Source organism: Polyodon spathula, chromosome 6, assembly GCF_017654505.1.
Source record: "Polyodon spathula isolate WHYD16114869_AA chromosome 6, ASM1765450v1, whole genome shotgun sequence".
Classification (NCBI taxonomy): Eukaryota; Metazoa; Chordata; class Actinopteri; order Acipenseriformes; family Polyodontidae; genus Polyodon; species Polyodon spathula.
The window spans coordinates 12,561,656-12,585,155 of record NC_054539.1 but is presented as its reverse complement, the minus strand read 5'-3'; the positions used below and the strand labels follow the sequence as shown (position 1 = coordinate 12,585,155).

Sequence of the window (23,500 nt, the reverse complement as noted above, 5' to 3'; positions counted from 1 at the left end):
TTTTTATTTTAATTATTATTCCACCAACATTTTCAGATGCTTGTAAAATCAACACGGTTGCACGAAAAGTCACTAAACTTAATACGGTGGTAAGGCCTATGGGATGTTGTGTCAGAGTGAAATCAAAGGCCATAGATCGCATGGCATGGCAACCATATTGGATTTTGAGCAAAAATTGGCCAATTTTCAAAAATCTTGTTCTCTGAAATTGCAATCTGCCGAGATCTGAAGCTTGGTTCACCTACTCCCCTCATGGCCTACATTCAGATTTGTTTAGGAGAAGAAAATCTGTAGTGTAGTTTGGCGGCCACATTGAATTTATCAAAAATATTAAAACATCTTCTTCTCTAAATTGGTTATGCTGATTGAAGTGAAACTTGGCATACATAGGCTTGGCAAAGTTGTCTATTAAGTTTGTTAAAAGCAAGTCTCTACATATATAAAGGTCAAATGCAAAACTTGCTTCTGACTAATTTACAGTGCAGACAGGGTAATAGTTACTATGAAACACATGTAGCAACCCATATATGCTCCTATTAGTACACAAATTAGTAGAGGCCAATGGGCTACTATGATGCCATATGTGAAATACAGTCTTAGGATGCATGGTCTGGTCCTGGGACTCCGGTCATTCCTCCTTGAAGCTATATTTATTATTATTATTATTATTATTATTATTATTATTATTATTATTATTATTATTATTATTATTATTTAATGCAGATCCTCAAAGAACACCCAACCCAGCCACTGTCTTTTACATTTGTGCCAGTTGTCAGAAAGTTGCCGACTCACGCCTATGTACACAGTGGAAATTGTGGACAACCCAAATGCAAGCCAAATGAGGTATGGTACATCTTACTCAATAATTATGATTGCAGCATGCATAATCCAAGTAAACAACTATTGAGACTGTTTAGAAGAGCGGTGTACTGAATATCACGCAATAAAAAAAATTTTTTTTATCAATATGGAGAATGTTTAGCTATTTCATACATTATCCTGTCAGGGAAACTGGAATGGGCCATCACAGATAGAAGTTTCACAGATTGAAGTTTCACAGATAGAACTTTCACAGATAGAACTTTCACAGATAGATGTTTCAATACATCTGATCAATATATATAAAATATAAGTATATTTTGTATGTTGTTTTTAAGCTATTTTTTCAGTTACAGTTAATTACATTTAATTCTGAAATAAGGTGTGACTATTAAATGTTTTATCTTGAGCCACACTTTGTAGAGATTAAAAATCTATGAGCTTGCCAGACAGTATAGCTTATTGAAGTGATTTGTTACAATATTCAACTCGCAGCATTTTGGAACACAAGAGGAGATGGCATCTGACATGCTGCAACATGACATTTTCAAAGCAGAAATTGTGTTCATTGGTGATTCAGAAGATGAAGGAGAAGATGCCCCTGCACATCATCACTGCCTTGAACAAACCAATGACATTGCAAGAATTGAGCCCCAGCTTCAGGTAACATTATATACAATCCAGATATACTTATATTAGTGTTTTCTAGTCTATAATTGGATAGTGTTTTAAAATATAACAAAAGTGAAAAAAATAGCAACAATAATAAAGGGTTAAAGCTTTGCAATTTTCCTAAGAATATATTTAAAGTAACTGTATACAAAATAATAGTGCAGGTTATGGTAGCAATCAACATCATTTTTACAGTAAGTTTCATTCACTGCCCTAGACAAGCATAATTCATATTTAGTGCCATATGATTTTATCTTTCTCCCATCTTTCTTTCCTTCCTAGTTCAAATCTTCTGCCACAACTGACCATATGAGCCAAGTATCACTTTGTACTCATCCAGTCCCTGCTGAAAAAAAGAAAGCAGAGCATCCCACAATTAATGTGCATCACTTCCCAGAGTCTTCATCAAATAGATCTGATAACAAGCACCAACAGCTAATTCAGTCGTTTAACAATACTTCCCATACTGCTCCAGTCTATTCAAGTCTCTACCGCAGTGAAAGAGTTGGTGAAAGAGAAATGACTGCAAAAACTCCAGATCCATTAACAAACAATCTATATTCAGAAAGACTAATCTATCCAGCATCTTCAAAAGAATCAATACTGTCTGGAGGTCCAGACAGAGTAAAAAGTTTATCTGCTTTACATTTACTGTGCTCCGAAGGCTCACAGGGTTCACTTTCCAGAACTGAATCTCCTTGCTCTTCAATAAGATCAGGCATGTTCTCTCCAGCTTTGGTCAAAATTGTCCCCCATTCTTTATCATCCAGCTCTAGTCTATTTCAGGCATCACCCAGCTGTTTCTCTCCAACAGGAGATAGTTTCACACCCTCCCCTTTCCAGGTCTCACAGAGTACTACTTTATTTCGGTCAAGTCCTAGGCCCCCACTAACACAACTCTCTCTACTTACTGCTATTCTTAGAACTGGTCAGCGCCCGCATTCATCAACAGCACACAACTCATTACAAAGGCCATTCTCTCCTTCCTGGCCAGCTAGTGCTGTTAGTCTCTTATCCTCTAACACCTGCTCTGTCACGTCCAGCTTAACATCTATGTCTTTTGAGGCCTCTAGACCACAGTCACCAAGTAGTGCAGAGAAGCCTCTTCAGGTGTCTCCTGCTGGAATGCATAGAGCTACTTCAGCATCACTGAAGTATCAAACACCTGCCTCACCCTCCTGCAGAACAGAAGCCATGCCTCACTCTCATCCTGCACATTCCCCCAAACCAGCTTGTCCCTCACAAGACCTCTTCAAATGTAGTCCTAGGAATCTCTCACCTGTTTCGCAAAACTGTTCTGCCTTATCAAGAAACGAACCAGTCTCCCCCGCAGCACAGCAGACTCTGAAACAGATCAGCAGCAAGGAGACTTCATCAACTGTCCTTTATCCCATTACACCTTCATCCTTTTCTAGATGTGACACTTTGTCCCCTAGGTCCAGTTCCTTAGCCCTCTGCACCTCAGAAAGGCATGATGCAGCTTCCCCAACACCAGCAGTTACTAGCTGTCCAACGCTAAGCTGCAATCAGTCTTGCTCTAAGTCTCCTTTGCAAAATAGGATCTCACTTGGCTCATCACCTGAGAGATTTAATTCCATCTCACTTACCCGTGGGCTTTCTCTATCCCCAAGGCCGAATTCTGTTTCTGCTTCTCCTTCTCCATGTCCATCTTCTTTCTCTACACTATCCCACTCACAAAGATCCTATTCTTTCAATCCTACCGCAAACTGCCTAACACCCTCGCCATCACCACATGGGAACAGTGGCTCTACTCCATCACCTTCTCCGTCTCTGCCCCCAGTACCCTCACCAACCACAAGATCTGTGACTTCACCCTTTTCTATTGAATGTGAAACTAAAAATCCAAAGGTACAGTGCACAGTTGCACTTGCATGTCACACGGATGTTCCTTTCGCAATTATTATTAAGAATGTCACAAATAGAAAAATATCACATTATACCATGTAACATCCCACCATACAGTTGTAACAAGAATAAACATCATTGCAGTGTTCCATTTGATATGAGTTATCTGTTTCAGTTAATTGACAGATAGGTACTTTTAAACTTTGCATATAAATATAATAATAAAAAATACATATTTCCTACAGTATAACAAAATAATTTAACATAATGTTTCTGTTTTTAAACAATTGTTCAGCAATCAGTTGGCTTTTCCCATTTGTTTAATATATGCTTTCCCCCTTTACTGTTCACTACTATTTTCTTTATTCTTTTTCTTACCTTTTTCATGACTATAGGAATACAAGATCAAATCCAGCTACAAGGCATTTGCAGCAATACCCTCCAACATACTGCTCTTGGAGCAGAAGGTTAGTGTTGTACTGCTAAGACAAAAGCAGATCCATTAGAACATTTGCTTTTACATTGCTACAGCATACTTGAGACCATTTCCAATAAGCTACATTAACCTTATGTCTTCAGATGTTCCTGAACTTTCCAAGTGGTCTGGGGTAATTGTGAAATGGTCATTGAGGTTAAGAATACACAGCAACATCTGCAATGGCCCCTGACACAAATTAATGACAGCAGAGGCAGTCCTAAATCTGCTAAGTGGACTTGCTCCAGACTGCTGTTCTGGTGTAAGAAGTAGGTTTCAAACAGTACACATACTGACATTTTTTTTTTTTTTGTATCACCCAGCAAACCTAAACAATTTTTTACATCTGATATGTAATTCACAGAATTATTAGTTATCCTGCCTTTCCCTTAATTTAAATACACTATTACGATGACGTGAAAGGTAATTTCGTATAATTTAGAACTTTTAGGTGTAAGGCATATTTTTTTTAATTTTTTTATAGCCAGAATGATACCATTGATATCTCTTTAGCATCTTGATAAACAAATTGCTTAGTCAGAGAAAAAGGAATAAACACTGACTCATCTGCTGTTCTGAAAAAGCAGAATTTAGACAAAAATGCTTTAACTCAAAAAGCTTTAAAAAATATATGTGGAATTGGTTGTTTGATATAAAGGTCTAAAAATAAACATGAGAATCTGTTGCCCTGGCTACAAAGTAAAGGTCCAGTTCTCAGACTATATATCTATCGTTGGTAAGCAACTACTTCACTGCAAGGAGGGCAGATGCAGGCAGCAGGTATTGAACACGGTCATTTCTGTTATAAAAACATTTTACTGCTTCAGCAGTAACCCTAACCTTGCCCTTCCTAATTTCATGGCTGTTATCCACAACTCAAATGCTGCACTGTATGAGTAAATGAGGAGAAGAGATTTTTTTTAAGACCTGTTTTCTATTTGTTTTTGTAGGCAATAGACGAGGAAGTTGACAATCCAGTGGGCGCCCCTGTTGAAGATAATAAAGTGTCAGAAACCCATGCAGAGGTAGATGGTACACACTTTTATCTGAAAGAATTTCTCCAGTTTGTCACAAGATAACCCATTTAACTGATTTTTCAATTTTCGTAGATGTGTTCACCTGCACAGCTTCGCCAACAGTCTGAGGAACTGTATGCCACCATTGATCAAGTCTTAGAGGAACCTATGCCTATGGTAACAAAGAACTGCCACAACATTGCATTAAATTTCTTTATGGTTGTAATTAAATTTTACACCTTAACCTTTTATCTCACACCTACCATCCACATTTTTTTTCAGCAACGATCCCATTCTGTTCCAATTTCCCTGCAGAAACTAATGGATTCTGATGCACCAAAAGTATGTAAAGTATATTATAATCTTCAAAGCATAGCACTCTTTTGATTACACTATGTAACACAATTTTTGTTACTCATTTAGAAGTGAGTAGTTTTTCGAGATTTACAATTATACTGTATTTACAGTATAATTGTAAATCTCAAAAAACTACTCACTTCTAAATCTTTTGTAGTCATCTTATCATATGTTGTTTTTTTCTGACTTTATGTGAACGAAAAGACACACATTTGCCCATTTTCCCATTGGAAATAGTGATATTTTGAAATATCACTGTCCTGGTAACAAAAGCAAAGTTTGTGGGGAATAATAGCCATGTTCTATACTTTTGAGGCATAAGCAATTAGGAAATAACACTTACTACCCAGGAACAATTTTATTTATTTTTTTTGTTACACAGTGTTATCAATTTTCAATGGCTTTGCTGATTCAAGCAAATGCTTTTATGTGGCCCAATCTAAAAATAACAGGTCACAGTATATTTGAAGTGGAGCTTTTTTGTTTATTATCTGTAACTACTGTAGTTCACTAACATGCTAACAAATGTTGGTTATGTTTAGGTAATTTGTACAGTAGTAACCTGCTTATAAACTATTTAAAAGGTATACAGCCTGATCTCATTTTCAATATGATTACATAGTTATATAAACAGTTGCATTGTTATTGAATGGAAAATTTATAATACACATTTTGTTTAGTGAACAGAAGATGTTTTGAATATGTTTAAACATTCCTGTAAAGCTAACACGATTGTTTCATAAATCTTACCTGTCATGCACTTCCAATTGGTGTAAAATGTTCATTTTTGAAAGAAACCATTTAACCACAGATTTTTCCCCTATTGACTGGCATGCTTTCAACCAGTAACATGCTTTGGAGGTGAAGCAGTAACAGACTTCCTGAGAGAAAAGCATGGAAACTTAGAACTTTCTTTAGCCTACTGTAATACCATTTGTACCAGTATGGAAGTACAGTCCACAAGATTGATGCACTCATTATGTTAGCTACAGCCACTTTATACAAATGTATAAAAGTAACAGGTGATTACAGGGATCAGGGAATATAATCAGTCTTTTTATTTTCTATACAGAATTTTACGACACTTCCACGATCTGCTGGGCGGGAGACTAAATATGTAAGTCCCCACTCCTTGCATGACTACTTTTTATTAGTGTTGCAAAACACCACATGACTTTAATATTATATTTAACAATTTAAATAGAAAATCCTCTCTGCTTTGTGCCATACAATAAATAAGTCCCTTGGAACAAAAGCAGCCAGTTGAATGGTTTTTATTTTGTATTTGCACAGAAGCACATGCCAAGTGCTGTGAATGTAGATTGTGAATAACAATTTCAAAACAAGCATGAAAACTAAATGAAAGTAATTCACACCAGTACATGGCACAGGAGGTAGCAACATTAATCACTAATAGTGCATTACAGCTACAGTATAAGAGGCTGGCTGCAAATAGCTATTTGATATACTCTGTCACATTGATACATAGCAGAAGCGAAATGTTAAGTGCTTTCCAACAACAGCCTATTTATAATTTAATAACACTATCACACTTTTGTTCAGGGTTCCTCTGTTAAGTTAATAAATAGAAGCTATGCCTTTAAGGACTGTCTTGAGATTCAGGACACGGATCTAAGCCAGGTTGTTAGTATTTATAGGCTAAAAAAAATGTGGATATATGACCACCAGTCTGTTTCTACACAAACAAACAACATGGTGTCCCCTAGTTATTATGGCATTACAGTTCTGTTTAGAGATTAACCTAAATTGACAAAAACGTTGTGAAATGTGAATAGATTCCAGGCATGTCATCAGTTTTTCTTTTGATGGCATTTTGTACGGTGATGTGCAATGCTAGCATGAGGGAAACAGTGTACTTAGTAAAGGTTAGTAGACAGTGTAGTAGGATATGAGACTTGTAGTGTTCCACATTTTCTTTTTTTTTTCTTTTTTTAAGTTTCCTGGGAATTTTTCGGAGCTTATTTTGCAAGCATTACTCAGGATGAAATTGTTGATATTCATTTATTAATCATTGTAATTATGTGTAAATACATCCAAGTTACACGATACATGTAGCATATTGCATTTTTCCTATTCCAGATGTATATCAATGAAGATGGTACACTCAACAAAGTGCAGTGTTCATGTCTGCGTGGTCAGATGAGATACCATCACACGGCTGCATTAGCTCTACATGCAATGCGTCACATAGCAAAAACTGATGCAGTGTGTCAGTGGAAGAGAAAAAAATACAAATAAAAATACAGTACATGAGATGTACCCTGACACTACAAACTTCACATCTTTAAACAGAGAACCAGAGAATTGTGACAGAGACTGGTTCTTAAGTGAGCTTCAGAAAACAGGTCTTGTAAATGGCCTTGCAAGTGACTCTGTAGAAGAAAACAGCATATTGGACTAATAATATTATATATGAGGATTACAGGGAAGGATAGCAGGTGAGGTTCATTCAGTTTTCTGTTTGCAGTAAGTCAAATAATAAAAACAAATCTATACACCAGTATTTGAATTTGCTTTCAGTATTAGAGATATCATTTAAAAAAAAATATATATATATATATATATATATATAATTATTTAAATTAAGCTAACAGTTTTAAATGCGTAAGAAAGATAAACTCCGCTGAGATCCTTTCATTACCACACATACTTATTAAAGAGCAACATATTTTATATTACCAATGCAATTTCAATCATATCTGATTATTATTTGATATTACCAGGTTATTTTTTTCTCAGGTGATCGATAAGCAAACAGCTTTGAAGCATTTCTCTTGCAAATTGCAAGACTGTTTTCTCCTTCCACAAAATAACACACCAGTAATTCATTTTTTTTATTCATGAAACTTAGATGAGTAGTACCAAAGATATTATGTTTATCTGTATCTATTCTGTAAATAGAATGTCTTCGGTAGTACACTATAACATACTGGATATAAAAATTGCTTTCTGCGTTAAAATGTGTACTTATAAAGAAACACAAAAACTTGTTATACATTACAGTAAGCATGGTGCAGCAATATTATTTTTCAGAAACAAAGGCCGTGTTGTCATGGGAACGTGACATAGCACTTTTGTAGCGTATAGAAAGAGACGGCTAAGAGAGCGTATGAAAAACAACAGCAAAGAGCAGTTACAGTTTACAGTTACAGCTGAATCCTGCGTTTATCACTATATCACAATTTGGCTACAAGGATGGCTGAATTATTATTACTTCCGCCTGCACAGTATCTGCCTGAACCTGGCGAACCCCCAGTTATGTAGCGCCAGTGGTATGAATCTTTCCAAACGCACTTAATAGCTCTGGATGTGCAAGACTTGGCAGTCCCATGGAAGTGAGCTATGCTCTTACATTGCTTGGACGTAGAAGGTCAGAGCATTTTTTCAACTCTAGAGCCAGCTGATGATACGTTTGAAGCAACTATTGCTGTTCTTTCTGGACATTTCGGCACCCAATAGAGTATTCTCATCAATTGGTTTCAGTTTCTCCAGCAAACGCAGTGGACGATTGAGTCAGTTTGCCAGTTTGTGGCTTCACTGAGGGAGTTAGTACAGCATTGCAAATTCAGAGCACTACAGGATGAGCTAATTAGGGACTAAGTGATAGAAAAAACATCCTGTGTACAATTGTGGGAGCGCTTATTACTAGAATCATGATTTAACATTGGGGAAAGCATTGGAGATTGGAAAGCAAGCAGAAGCTGCTTTACCAGGGGCGTGTTAACTATCAGGCACCTCAACTACACCGTCTTTTGATGTTACAGCCCAAGTAACAGTACAAAAAAGTACAGGATAACCCCAACCAATTTCCAGGTGCTGCTCTAATTGTGGATCATGCAGACATGCAGCCCGGCCCCCTAAGTGTCCTGCGCTGTAGGAACTGTTAAAAACTGCACCACTTCGCCCGTTGGTATCGTCCAGTGCCCACCTCATCTGCTACAGCACTCAGCACTGTACCAGTAACAGTTAATTCAGTGTCCCAGCCAAATACTTCATTCAAAACATGTGGTTGCTATGTGAACGATATCCTGATTCCACTTTTGATTGACACAGGCGCCAAGCTCTTGTTCCTATATAAGGCAACAAACGCCAATTTTTTTTCACACATTCCTCTGCAACAATCCCAGGTTACAGCCACACCCAAATAACAGTTCTGGGCACTATCTGCCTTCCAGTACGGTACAAAGCCCACACTAATACCTCATCAATATTTTACATCACCCTCGCTGGTACCAACCTGATGGGATTGGATTCATTTCACAGCATTAACTTCCAACTGTCTGATTCCTGTGGTACTGATGTCCTACATGTCACAACCACTTGGCACCATGTGTTCCGTGCATTGTTTGAAGGCTTGGGGCACATTACTGACTTTGTACACCAACCAGCAGTTGACCATGCTACACCACCTGTCATCCTGCCCTTATGGAGGATGCCTCTTTCACTCCATGACCAAGTCTCTGCAGAACTGCAGCGCCTTCTGGACACTGACATCATTGAACTCATTAATGCATTACCTTGGATTTCAAACCTGGTCCTTACCTGGAAGAAATCTGGGAAGTTGTTTCAGTGTGTAGACCTATGTGCTGTCAACAAAGCCATCATACCAGATAAATATCCCCTGCCAATGGCTGAAGAACTTTCCACACATTTCCATGGCTTCACCGTTTTCAGCATACTGGATCTGCTACATGGTTATCTACAAGTGCCACTGGCACCTGTTAGTAGAAACCTCACAGCCTCTGTGACACACATGGGGGTTTTACAAGTGTATGCCATTTAGCCTCAGCTCTGCCCCAGCTGCTTTAAAAAAAAGAATATCCCTTACCCTGGCCAGCATACCAGGCATTGTGGTGTATGGATCTACGCAGTCGCAACACAATACTTGTTTACTACAAGTTTTCCATCAGCTATCTTCCATCTTGTGACTCTCAATCCAGAGAAATGTCTGCTTGGGGTTCCAGAGATTGAATTTGTAGGGAACAAGCTTTCAGGACAAGTCATCACCCCTATACTGTCTCACATGGACACCATCCACACACATCCTGACCCACAGTCAACATCTTTTCTTGGAATGGCCACATATTACCTCCATTTCCTCCCACAGTATGCCTCCACTACGTCCACACTACGCCACTTCCTAAAAAAGGATGTGCCTTGAGAATGGACGTCTGCTTGTGGACAGGCTGCACAAACCATCAAGCACCAGCTCACATTTGATCCTAAACTCTCACACTTGAGTCTCACAGCACCCACAATTGTCACCTGTGATGCCTCGATGTTTTCCCTGGGCGCTGTGCTGTACCAGCTACATAATGGCATAGAAAAACCTGTGGCGGAACAAAGTATCCTGTGGGTGAGAAGGTAGAGCCTTCATGCTGTGGACAGACCATCAAGCTCTCACAGCATTACTTGCCACCAACAGCTTGGGGCATAAATTAAGGTGGGTAGACTGTTTCAACCAGTACAGTTTTACTCTACAATTAATGTCTGGACGTAGTGGCTGATCTCCTGTTGTGAGCAATAACACCAATGACAACAGTCCAGCAGGTGAAGGACATGGAATAGGACTTAGTGCACATGCTTCAAGCACCCCTAACAGCCGTTGTGTCAATCGACAGCTGCTGAAAGAATCCCAGGAAGAACTGTTTACCACTATCTGCACTTACATCAGAGGGGGGTGGCCATCTAAAATGGAAAGGGAGCTGTTACCACCCTACAGAGTGAGGGAAGAATTATCCTGCTGGGAGGATGTTTGTATTGCCAGGGGCTACCACACCCTGATTCCGGCAGTTCTTACAGCACATGTATTGGGAATGGTACATGAGGGGCATCTTGAAATAGTTAAACTAAAACAGTGCTGCAGGGACATTGTCCGGTGGCCAAACATTGATAAAGACATTAAGATGATGGTCAAGGACTACATTGCATGTCTTCTCAGGGGCAAATCTAATCAACCAACTCCTGCCTTTCTGTTTCTGGTAGAGTGGAAGTATCTCCAGGTAGACCTCTGTGCAGAACCAAATGGCACACCAGACCATGCCAGATACTTCTTGGTGGTCTATGACCTGTACTCGAAGTGGCCTGAAGCTCTGCCCCTGGGGTCAATCACCACCCAAGCAGTTATTTGAGGGCTGGATTCATTGTTTGCATGCTGGGGCCTGCCAGAAGTCATCACTACAGACAACGGCCTCCAGTTCATTTCAGCAACTTTACCACTACCAGGGAGTGCGAGCTGTCAAACATATCAGAACATCTGGGTACCATCCTCTGGCTAATGGAAGCGTGAAGCGCCTTATCCAGTCTCTAAAGAATGGCATTCTTGCTTACTTGACTGAAGGTTGGCAGTTTGAAGCAGCCCTTCTGCACACTCACTTCCGAGCCTCTAAGCACAGGACTACAGAGGTTTCTCCAGCGTCGCTGATGCTGGGAAGAGAACTACAACTTCCTCTCGATCGTCTTAGTTTTTACAAAGAGTAGACCTGCCCCTTCAGCCACACAAGTGCAAGTAAAGGCCCAGCAGCCACGTATGAAGCTGAGGTCTGACCAGTCCAGAAGAACTAAACCATCGACCCTGAAGGAACATGGATGGTCACCTCCTTTACAGATTTTCAGGAAGTTTGGATCAACCACCTACCACCTGGATGATGGTTCATGATGGCATGTTCTAATAAGTTTAATGCTATAAATATTTGACTTGGATCACCACTGGTATTAAGTTTTACTGTGATCATTTAGCCCAGACACAAAACTAAATTTCTTTTTTTAGAAGGGAGGTTCAGAAGAGTTGGTGGTACTGACCATACTTAGAAGTCTATTTAAAAAAATCTATTTCCATTATGTTTAAGAAATGCATTGGTAAGAAACACCAAACAGAACTCACATGGAATGTATTAATTACACTCTCTAGGTGCAGAGTTGCAGGGAGGCAGGTTCGTGGTTACATTCGGTTGCAGCAGATATACTTGTAGTTTGATTATTTTGAAAAGTCAATGATGTTTTTTTTTTTTTTTTTAAATCACCAGAATGTGATGACTATAACAGAAAATAATATAAATTTAATCTAAACAAGAAAAAAATACTATCATCATGCCACTTTTTAACCTTATAAGAGTATAGTTGAAGATGTTCCCCTCCAAATAAAACATTGCCTGTCAAAACTACTGAAATCATGGTCTTGTAGGTTTTGTGCTTTGTTGTTGGCATTGGAGCTTTTTCTAAGCCATGGTTAACGTAATTTTCAGGTTTGAACAATATTAGTGGCAGGCTGACTGGTCTGGTGAACAGAACTGTTGTCGTTAGGAGCGCATATTTTTTAACGTTTCATCGTGTGGAGTGTTCATCATTTACAAACTGTATACACCTCACCTTTTTCACCTTGTTGCACCCTTTTCTCAGATACAGCTTCTACTTTCTACAAGATTTCTCAATAATGAAAAGAGAGGGGAAAAAAACTCCACAAAGCATGACAGAATTTGCACTTTCTAATTTGAGAAATAATGTAAACTTTCACAAACGTGAGAAAGCTAATCACATATAGAATGTGTGAATAAAAAATACTGTTATTATAATATTTCTAAAATATTAAAATATTATATGAAGACTGTTTATAAAGTGTGTACTGTACCATCTCAAAACATCATCATTTCTTGATTTACAATCGCAGAAGACTGAAACATAAAAAATGTAAATTATCGGTATCAGAGATTTTACAGCTTGACAGTTGACTTATTTTAAAATAGATTAGGTTTTTTAAATACAACAAAGACAAAACCACTATATTGAAATGCATTGTATCCACTGATTTCTTGTTTAGAAAAAAATGCCTACCTCGCTTTGTCAATTCTCCTTATAACATGAAAAAATAAATGACAGAATGACCTTTTATTTTAACCCAACGAGCCTTGAGCTTTTGCAATGGTTTCCATCATAGTATGAAGAAGGAATTTGATCATTTCTCCTTATCTGGTTTTAAAGATCGTGGAATTCTGGAATTGTTTAGAAGCTGCCAATGCTTCTCCTTCAGTCCACATTAACAAATAGATATGACGTATTTATACTATTCTTGATCTCTGTATGCTGCTGATTAAGTTTGAACCACATATAATTTTAATACATTGCAATTATTATTTTTTTTTGTTTATTGTTTTCCATGACCCCCTTGTAAATGAGGTATTGGTCTCAATGGGTAAATCTCCTGGTTAAATAAATACTTAAATAAATAAATATAGTATGTACATCCTGAAAACATTTAATGTCTTGTTGCTCCAAAGCAACAATGGAGCAAACTCTGCTGTCACCGTCATGCAAAAATGGCATACAAAGGGTTAAAATGTAAGCAATTACATATTCTGGATGTTTTAAAAAAATAACCATGGGCTGAATTACACTACTAGAGTTTCTGCGGACAGGCTAAATAATCTGTAGAACATTCTATACATAATACAACTATAAATCAAAGAGCAAGATTAATTAACATTTTACTATTATTATTCTAATAGGCCACTTCACATCTGTTGCCATCTGGTTTTGCTGAGAAACAACTGGTATGTATTACAAACCATGTTTCTTTTAAAATGACATGGCGTGATTTTAAAAAATTGCTTAAATAACTGTACCTGGTCCAACTAAAAAATTACATGTTTAAAGACATTTAACAGGAACAATAATTAACTGCCTTTAGAAAAGTTGCTCTGACTGTTTCCAAAAACAAGTTTTATTAGTTCTGACAGTTAAAGTACCCCATAATCTCTCCTCCCCATGACTTAAGCCTTTGTCATCTCATTGTCTGTTAAATTTTCCCTTAATGGAGCACTGAAAGTCTTTTTACAGGAGGAAAGCTGCATGCGCATTAGGTAGACAATGCATCAATCAAGTAATCTTAGAAAACACCAAATGTCATTTTAAGTTATAACCTTAGTAGAGGCGTTGCAATGGCTCCCTTTCATCTCCAGTTTCCCTATTAAACCCTGTGGTATGTCTTCGTTCTTTTCGTCTGTGTGCTTTGCTCTGCCGCGCCGCATCCCCTCCACCACCTAAGCAATGGTATTTATCTCTGGAAGGAGATGGCTATTTAGAAATTCCAACAACTGATGTATATTAATAATTCACTGCCATGAGCTGTTTCATTTCAAATGTACAGATAGTAATGTTTAGTTGTGAGGAGTTTGGTCAGGTGGTTTCCAATTAACATCTGTCACGTAACAGGTTTAAAATGCTTCTTTTTTTTTTAACAATGATAAACAGACATTAACTTTTGTAAATATTTTCCTGCTTGTAGACCAAGCCTGGAGTTATACGACCAGTGGCAGTTATTGCTAGAGAGAAAGAGAAGCATCAGCCCAATCCATTCAGACAGTACCTTGAAGAGACTTCAGATGCTGAGCAGGTGACTTCACAAACAATGTGCTGACTTACTAACATGAAACACACTATACCAGCTAATTGATATATTATTTACGTTATTTATATAGAAATACTATACATCATTTAAACAAAGACGTTGCAAATAATATAAATGATATATTTATAGTATTCACCACCATTGGAGTTTTCCACATTTTATTGTGCTACAACATGGAAAGAAAATGGATTTAATTAGGAGTTTTTGCCACTGATCAACACCAAAAAGTCCATAATGTCAAAGTGAAAAATAAAATCTACAAATTGTTCTAAATTAATTCCAAATACAAAACAGAAAATAATTGATTGCATAAGTAATCACCCCCTTGAGTCAATATTTGGGTTAAGGTTAGGGTTAGGCAACTTTGGCAGCAATTACAGCCATGAGTCTATCTGGATAAGTCTCTACCAGCTTTGCATATTTGGATGGGGACCTTTGGTGAACAGCAATATATATATATATATATATATATATATATATATATATATATATATATATATATATATATATATATATATATATATATATAATATCTAAACGTTGTTAAATATAGTATTTATATCAGTAAACGTATGTAGGAAAAGATATGAAACTGGGCTCTATTTATTTGCCACTGTGCTGTTAAAATAAAGCATGGCTTTTTTAATTTTTCAAGGAAAATGATGCTCAAGTGTTGTTTCTGTGTTTTACTTTAACTGTTAAATAATAATAAAAAATAATAATCAAATTGCACATCCCTTATCCTGGGAAATATAATGCATAAAGGTAACTTTGCTCTGTTGACATTTATCAATTGTATTATTCCAAACTGTAAAATACAATGAAATGAAATTAAAATACAGATTTACAAATGTCATGAAAGCCTTAAAATAAAATGACTGTGTTCCAGTTTAAATTACCATAATAGGCACAAATATGTCATGTGCCACAGCTTTGAGGACCACTGGGATAAAAAGACTAGTGATGATAAAAAAATGATATATCTCACATAATCCTCATCTTGTCATTTGTTTCATTTGCCCATGCTATTTAATCTTTGCTTAGTTCACCTGAGTCATATTTATTTTAATCAATGCTATTTTACCATACATCACATTTTTCTCTACTAACAGAGGCTGTCTCTATCCCCCTCCTTCCTGACTTCCTTTGTCTCTCATCCTACCTTCTATCATCACCTGTGCCAGACCATCTTGTCCCCTAGGAACATTTCTCTGTCAAAGCCACTCTCATTCTCTAGTGTGAAATGTCTTACTCCTGGACCATACATTCACTTGTCTTCTATCATTCAACCTAATTACCAAACTAACCTTCCCCTGAGTCTTGGCTCATTGTACAACAAGGTGAGCTGTTACTATGGTTTCTTTACTGGGATTAATGTACTACTTTCCCCTCTCCTTTTATTTTTAGTTATGCTTTTCTTCTTCTTCTTTTCTGCTTTGTTCATATTATATGAAATGTTGTACTACAGTAACCTCCTTAGCAAAATACATGTTGTATCTTCTAGAAACCCCTAACATTTAATTCCTTATCTGTTTTACTATCACCTTAGAGCTGCAGTATGAATATCTGTACAGTTTAGATTGTTAAAATAACTCCTATTTACTAAACCTTTAGTGAATGCATTGCTTAAAAACTGGCTCATTTACTTATTGGATGGGAATGTATTTTTTCTGAAAGGTCAAGTAGCACAAACTATTGATTATTTTATTTTAGAATGAGTTTGAAGTTTGTTGCTTTGATTGGACTATGAGTTCACTGAAGCTATACAGAAGAACCTTGTTTTTTTGAAATAAAAATTAAAAGCACCAGGAAATGTAATACAAATAGACCAATTTGACAGCATTGGCAGCGTTAGCATAGGACTGTCAAAATAGATGGGCAGAATGGTGCCACATAATGCCATATTCAAGAATCAGCTGCAAGATTCCTATAGGATATTATGTAGCATTTTGTTGTATGACTCTTTATAATAGAAAATAACATACACTTCAAAAATGCTGTAAAATTACAGAAAGTGCAGCACTATAACCCATAAGCACAGAGTTAGTAAAGGGGCATTTGCCCCTCCAATATTTATTTTGAGGGGGCACATGCCCCCAGTGTAAAGTCTATGTACATGGAGTATATGCTACTGTATTAAAAGCTGACTCTTCTATTATAAAACAGAGCAAGGTGTGCCATCATGGCTTTTAAAGAAAGTACAAAAAAAATCCGTATGAACGGAACAAAGAATCTCAACATGAACGGAAACCGTTTGTGCCTGGTATCCTCACTCGATAAGTATTAGAACTTCTAGACAATCTGCCTGCCTTTTATCTTAATCCCAACAAAGCAAAACAAAGCATCTTAAACTCTAGTGATTTTTGGTATATGCTAGAGCCCATGGGAATGGATTACCTAGCAACAATGCTATGTAGAATATACAGGAAGGCAGACACTAATCATAGCATCAGCTGTACCTTAATGCAGAAACTGTCCAACGCTGGACTGCAAGCGACTGAAATGAAGTCTATCAGCGATCATAGATTTGAGACCTCCCTGCAGTTACTGGACACCCTCGCTAGAAAATAGAACATGCTGGCCAACATCTTGGCAGGGGAACAGTCCACGGCATCGCCAAATAAACAAACAAGATTAGATGAGAGCAAAACCTCTGCCTGCACTTTAATGCCTCCTTCTGCAGCATGTGACAGTTACTTTAATAATTGTGCAATTAGCAACAACATTCAAATTAATGTCTATAAAGACAAATTAATTGAAATACATCTAAGCAAGGCCTTTTTATATTTATTTAAAGTCTTTATTAAAAAATAATAATAATAATTGCATTTACTGAAACAAACAAACAAAAAAAAATGTATTAAAAAAATGTTTTACCTGAATATTATTTTTAGTTCATAGGGACCATATTCTGTTGTGGAAGGTTATACCAGTACCTCAAAATGTTAATACCTCTTTAGAAACTATATAGATTTCTCCTTTCTTTTTTTTTTTTTTATTGCTTACATAAACACAGCAATACCATAAACTCCTATGAAGGCACGCAATAGCGTGGGTAGCGTGATCATGTGAATATTTTAAATGAAAAATGGCTACACCATAGCTTTAAAAAAAAAAAAAAAAATAAAAAAAAGGTTAAAGTTTCCTTGATTTAGTTATTTATTTTAGTTTTATTTTAATATATATGTCATCCAGAAGACATGGATAAGTGGTTAGCTTGGGTGTTAGAATGGTTAGAGTTAATGTATTGGTGTTGGAGAGAGGGAATGTGATTTCATGTTCCGTGCTGTCTCATCTGTTTGTTTACATTTTTGTGAGTGTTTTGTGTAGACCTTTTGCTTTGGCTCTTGTACCATTTTATTTTGTCAATGTGTTTTGTTCTGTTTAGTGTTTTCTTTATTTGTCTCCCTTCCTGGTCGAAACAGCATTGTCAGTGATGCTGTCCTGTCACAGGTGATGTTAGAAGTGGGAAAGCACACCTGGAGACCAGAAGTTCTTGCTTCAAAAAAAAAAAAAAAAAAAGAAACTTGGATTTGCATCCATGGTGTCTAATTTGTGCAGAGCCCGGGCACTACATAGAGTGCTGCCTCAAGATCCAGGTCGCTCTTTGAGAACACCTCTGAATGCCAATGAAGTAGTTTCTTTAATCTCTGTACTTGGGACTTGTTTTGAATGGCCACCTCATCCTTACATGTACCTCCAATTCTTCTAGCCCAGTGGCATCGGCGCCACCGCACAGAAATACAATACATGAAAAGTTCACCTCGGATAGGGTATGGTCTTCTGTCATAGTTTCCTTTTGGGATGCATTCCCCATGGGTACTAGTTGAGAATGGTACATGGGCATTATTTGCTCCACCAATGACATCTCTGAAAGCTGGCAGCATCTCCTCACATCGACAGGCCATTGTCCCAGGTTGTACATACAGACTAGGGTTTCTATTTATTTATTTATTTAGTCGTTGCCAATTATTTTTGTTATTTTCTCCCAATTTGAAATGCCCAATTATTAGTTAGGCTCAGCTCACCGCTACCACCCTGCGCTGACTCAGGAGCGGCGAAGATGAACACACGCTGTCCTCCGAAGCGTGTGCCATCAGCTGCCCGCTTCTTTACACACTGCGGAGTCACCATGCAGCCACCCAGAGCTACAGCGTAGAAGGACAATGCAGCTCCCAGGCAGCTAACAGGCAAGCCCGCAGGCGCCCGGCCAGACTACAGGGGTCGATTGTGCGCTGTGAGCTGAGGACACCCTAGCTGACCCTCCCCCACCCCGGCTACGCTAGCGCCACCTCCTGGGAACTCCCGTCCACAGTCGGCTGTGGAATAGCCCAGGCTCAAACCGGCAACGTCCAGGCTATAGGGCACATCCTGCACTCAAGCAGAGCACCTTTACAGGATGCATCACTACAATGCTATATCTTTTATGCTAATATTACAATTGATTTCAATCCATTAATATAGAAGTTTTCAGTATGCCAGTTTTTTTTGTATTCATTTTATAGTATGTAATCCAAAATGTTGTCAATAGTATACTAATATATGATTTTGATTGCATGCATTACTATTTCCATGTCCTTGTACATTAATATGTGAACACTGCTTGTTTACAGTAGAATGTTGCATTTTTATCTCCCACTCCCTGTTCTACCCTTGACTTCTACCCTGTGAAGCCCCAACACCCTATAGTGACTATCCATGAAAATGAAGCTCTCAGCTCAAAAGAGGTAATTATTAACTGGTTGTGTAATATGTCCTGTTTGCTTGCAAAGGCTGTAAGCTATAAAACTATGTATACAGTGTGTGAATTTCTGTTTTATAGTATATACCCTCATTAGAACTCAAGGCCCGATGAAGTGTTTTCTGTTATGTAATGTAATGTTTGTCTCAGACTGACTTAGTCATATATATATATATATATATATATATATATATATATATATATATATATATATATATATATATATATGTGTGTGTGTGTGTTCTTTAAGGGTTTAAAGCTAGATACATAAATAAATGTAACATGTAAACGTAAAATGTATACTTTCTCACATTATCATTAATTGTTCATTGTGATATTGCACCTTATAAGAAGGAAATGGTGTGAGAATAATATATTTTAATCCTGAAACATGCCTCCTGTAGAGCAGAAGAGCATCAGAAGTTATTCAAGGTACAATATGTAAAGTCTACAATAAACCAAGCTGTTAATTCTGTGGTGCCTTACAGAACGCAGCCACCGGAAAACAGGGATTGTGATCTTCGGAAGTGTTTGGTGACCTATTCATTTCCAAACAGGGAACCAAATTACTTTTACAGTTAGCAGTGAAATTGTGTAGGGTGGTAATAATAGTTATGATTTTTCCCAAGTAGAGTAGCAGTGCCTTTATAATGTACTTTCATCACTATTGGTTGGTGGGCTGAAAACAGCTCAAAATTGGTGGATGTCCGCTCCAAAAATCTATGGAAAAAAAACGCAATGCACTCCTATTTCTGAGAATTAACATCAAATTACTTCAGCCAAGTACAAGGTTATTTGCCAAACCTAGAAATGCAAAAAGTTCTGAGGATACAGTAGGGCCAAAATTATTATTATCCATCTTTACTCTTTTCTGACATTTCATCCACAGCTTAACACAGTGAGAGGACTCAGCAGAACAGATGCCACTGGATGCCCTGGTATCCCGAAGATGAGGCTCCAAGATAGACCTGATGAACACAGCCATGTGTTACTTCAAATTAGAGAAGAGGAAGAGGAAGAGGAAGACGAGAAAGTGAATTCATCCTCCACAGGTATGATACCATCCCTAAGCACCATATCCAGTTCTATTAACTCAGCAGCTGAGAGGATGGGTAGGTAAACTAGCATTTAAATCTGAGTGTTTGCTCTAACCCCAAACTGCGTTTAAGCATATCATGCACAAATGATGTGGTGAAGTAGCATTGGTTTATTATTTACATTGTTTATGTATATAGTAATAAACCTTTTAAATACTGCCAAGAATTGTGTGCGGAAAGGCTAAAGTGTCACCAGAACTAGTATGTGACATTTTGGTACTGATGCTATTGAAGTCTTGCTTACAAATTAAATGGAAATACATTTATAATAATTTTAGAATGATTTAAAGGGTACATAAAGACCTTTTTATTTTATTGTGTTACATGTTCCCATGTGTTGCTACAGCTGTTTACATAAGGTGTGTGTATTGTTTGAATTACTGGTTTTTTTACATTTTGACCACTTTTTTAAACTTTTAAATTGCATTCCCTGCCTCACGATGGCTTCCCATGTACCCGCATGGACCTCTCAGAACTACATTTCCTATCATCCTTCTGCTCACTGGTACAACAATCTCAGTTACATATGTGAGCAGGAGGATGATGGGAAATGTCGTTCTGAGAGGTCCATGTGGGTACATAGGAAGCCATCTTGAGGCATGGAAAGCAATTTAAAAGTTGATAGTAACAAAAGCAATAGAACAGTGTCCTTATTCATGACATTCTACTTGCATAACTGAAGTTTCAGTAACTCTGGACTTCACTATGATCATACGGTTTTGCCCACAAGCTACAATATGTCACCCTTTTGTAAAATTGAAATAACAAAATCTAGTTTCCAGTTTCCTTAACTAGTTGCCTGTTCTTTACACATAAGGGAACATGTTCTATGTCCTTGCTAAGCTTCTTTGCAAGATGTTATTAATAGCTGAGGGAATGTCAGATTTCCAATTAAACTCTTTACTACTTGGTGAAAACACACAGGCGTCTATTCAATTAATCAGCAGAATATCTATATACGTTGACTGAGACATACACATAGGAGATGTAATTGGTGCATCACGTTTATGACAATCAAACATCTAATAGTACATGCGAGTCTCATTAGTGCATTTCTGTCTGCTTCAGTGTTGAAGACAATCTTTTTTTTATTTTAAGGACTGCAGTATTTATATCTGCTACTGTTTAGATCATAAGTGATCTGTTACTAAATCCCCATTGTCATACTTTCATTTTGCAGCTTAAAAAGATGTTGAATTGAAGATGATTATCAAGACTGTACTATATTATGACATATTTGCTTTATTTTGTTTTACTTTATTAAATACACATTTTGTATTGTATGTTATATTATGCATGCAACACTGATTAACCCTTCTTTAAAATGTTATTTAAATACTGCATGGCAATCTACCATTGTATAAACATAAAGGTTCTGTACATTATATCAAGGGATGGACAAGAACCCTTTGCACTCATTTTCAGTCAAGTGAAATTTATTTTTTTAAACATGAACACACTTGTTAATTAAAACTGATTCAATGCTGTTACATACAGCAACATGATAATCTACTTTTTCAGAGTAGACAACGTCACCCCAGCAGCGATCTGTAAATTATCATGCTGTGAACATCAATTCCTTGTGTGTATTTGAAGTGTTTCTTGATGTTTTAATGAAGAATCATAGTTGGCACAAAGGTAATTAATTTCAGCTCTAAGGGGACTGAAAATAAGAATGATTTACCCATTCCCAATAATAATCCCAAAAGTCTAATTTCTAAATTGTTTTGAAAAAAAAAAACACAGCCTTGAAGAATTTAGAGAATGTATACTGCTTTGCATCTTAATACCAGTAATATTACTGGTAATACAGAATGTAGGAACTGTTTGTTATGTATGATCTAATTTGACATTTCCAGTGTTTGATGTAAATAAAGAATGTGTTTGACAATTTAATGAAGTCATATGTACAGTATATGGGGGACACATCATTTGTTATTTATTTAATTAACACATAGAGCTCTATTCATAAAAGTACTTAACAATTGTCATAGTTAATTGCATGTAGTTTAAAATGAGTGTGTGACAGGCTGGCGAGTGGATAGAGGCCCAGAGACAGACTGCAGTTAAAAAAAAATAATGCTTTAATTGTAAATAAACACAAAATAAAAGGGCACAAGGGCCAAAACAAAGGGATTTAAACACCAATATAGAAAGACACAAAAAGCAAAAATTACAAAAAATAAAGGTTTCCAGGGTGGGCAATGCCTTCACTGGATGAGAAAATTCACAAAAACAACAAACACAAACACAAACACAAACACAAACACAAACTTGCTTCCTCAGCTCCCTCCTCTCCCTAATGGGAAGCTGAGGCCTCCTTTTATGTCAGGTGGCTGGGTGCTGATTGATTGTTAATTACTCTAATTAACTAATCAACCCCAGCCACTTGAACACAATAAACCCAGGCAGGTAGGGGAATTTAACTCCATAACTGCCAATTTCTAAAGGGCAGAGCTCTGCTCTGCCATAGAGTGAAATTCATATTGTGGTAAAGTGGCAGGTGGTCAGGGCTGGTGGTCAACGGTAGGAATAGCAGACTCAGAGGTAGCAACTGCAGTTCAGCATCTTGGCACACTTTTTTATTCAAAACAAAACAGGAACAAACAAAACAAATCCCAACCTCTAAAAACAGCTATATTGGTGCGTTCTTTTTTTTTCCTTCTCTTACCTTGTTCTGTCTTGGAAACACCTTCACTGAACTCTCCACACTCACACACACACACACACTCCAAACAAACATTTATTTTGTTGTTTTTATAGCACGTGGCCAGGGGTTGACTGACAATCAACCAGTCTAATTTACAACAGGTGGCTGTGCAAAAGGTGGCCATCTCGACTCCAGGCTGTTCCTGCACTCTTGTCAAGACGGCCACCAGTTATATTTTGGCAGTGCCTCTGCTCACGTAGTTTATGTTGTCACAAAAACCCTTGATCACAATGCACGGCAACCATATATATATATATATATATATATATATATATATATATATATATATATATATATATATATATATATATATATATATA

General features: G+C 37.1%; 1 protein-coding gene across 7 annotated transcripts in view; it reads left to right on the top strand.

Annotated features, from left to right (window-relative positions):
- The window catches only part of LOC121316849 (muscular LMNA-interacting protein-like), a 31,227-nt gene extending 8,666 nt beyond the window's left edge, over positions 1 to 22,561 (top strand). The window contains exons 2-15 of one of the 7 annotated variants that reach the window (XM_041252119.1): positions 724 to 846; positions 1,318 to 1,485; positions 1,777 to 3,363; positions 3,756 to 3,827; positions 4,786 to 4,860; positions 4,945 to 5,028; positions 5,134 to 5,193; positions 6,281 to 6,325; positions 13,731 to 13,775; positions 14,510 to 14,617; positions 15,817 to 15,972; positions 19,306 to 19,359; positions 20,263 to 20,425; positions 21,651 to 22,561. In XM_041252119.1, coding sequence (XP_041108053.1) covers positions 724 to 846; positions 1,318 to 1,485; positions 1,777 to 3,363; positions 3,756 to 3,827; positions 4,786 to 4,860; positions 4,945 to 5,028; positions 5,134 to 5,193; positions 6,281 to 6,325; positions 13,731 to 13,775; positions 14,510 to 14,617; positions 15,817 to 15,972; positions 19,306 to 19,359; positions 20,263 to 20,425; positions 21,651 to 21,655 — 2,745 coding nt within the window. In that variant the 3' untranslated portion in view covers positions 21,656 to 22,561. Of the gene's footprint in view, positions 1 to 723; positions 847 to 1,317; positions 1,486 to 1,776; positions 3,364 to 3,755; positions 3,828 to 4,785; positions 4,861 to 4,944; positions 5,029 to 5,133; positions 5,194 to 6,280; positions 6,326 to 13,730; positions 13,776 to 14,509; positions 14,618 to 15,744; positions 15,973 to 19,305; positions 19,360 to 20,262; positions 20,426 to 21,650 lie in introns of all 7 variants that reach the window. The other 6 variants (XM_041252118.1, XM_041252124.1, XM_041252120.1 and 3 more) reach the window with 6 other exon arrangements.
- Positions 22,562 to 23,500: the final 939 nt, after the last annotated feature.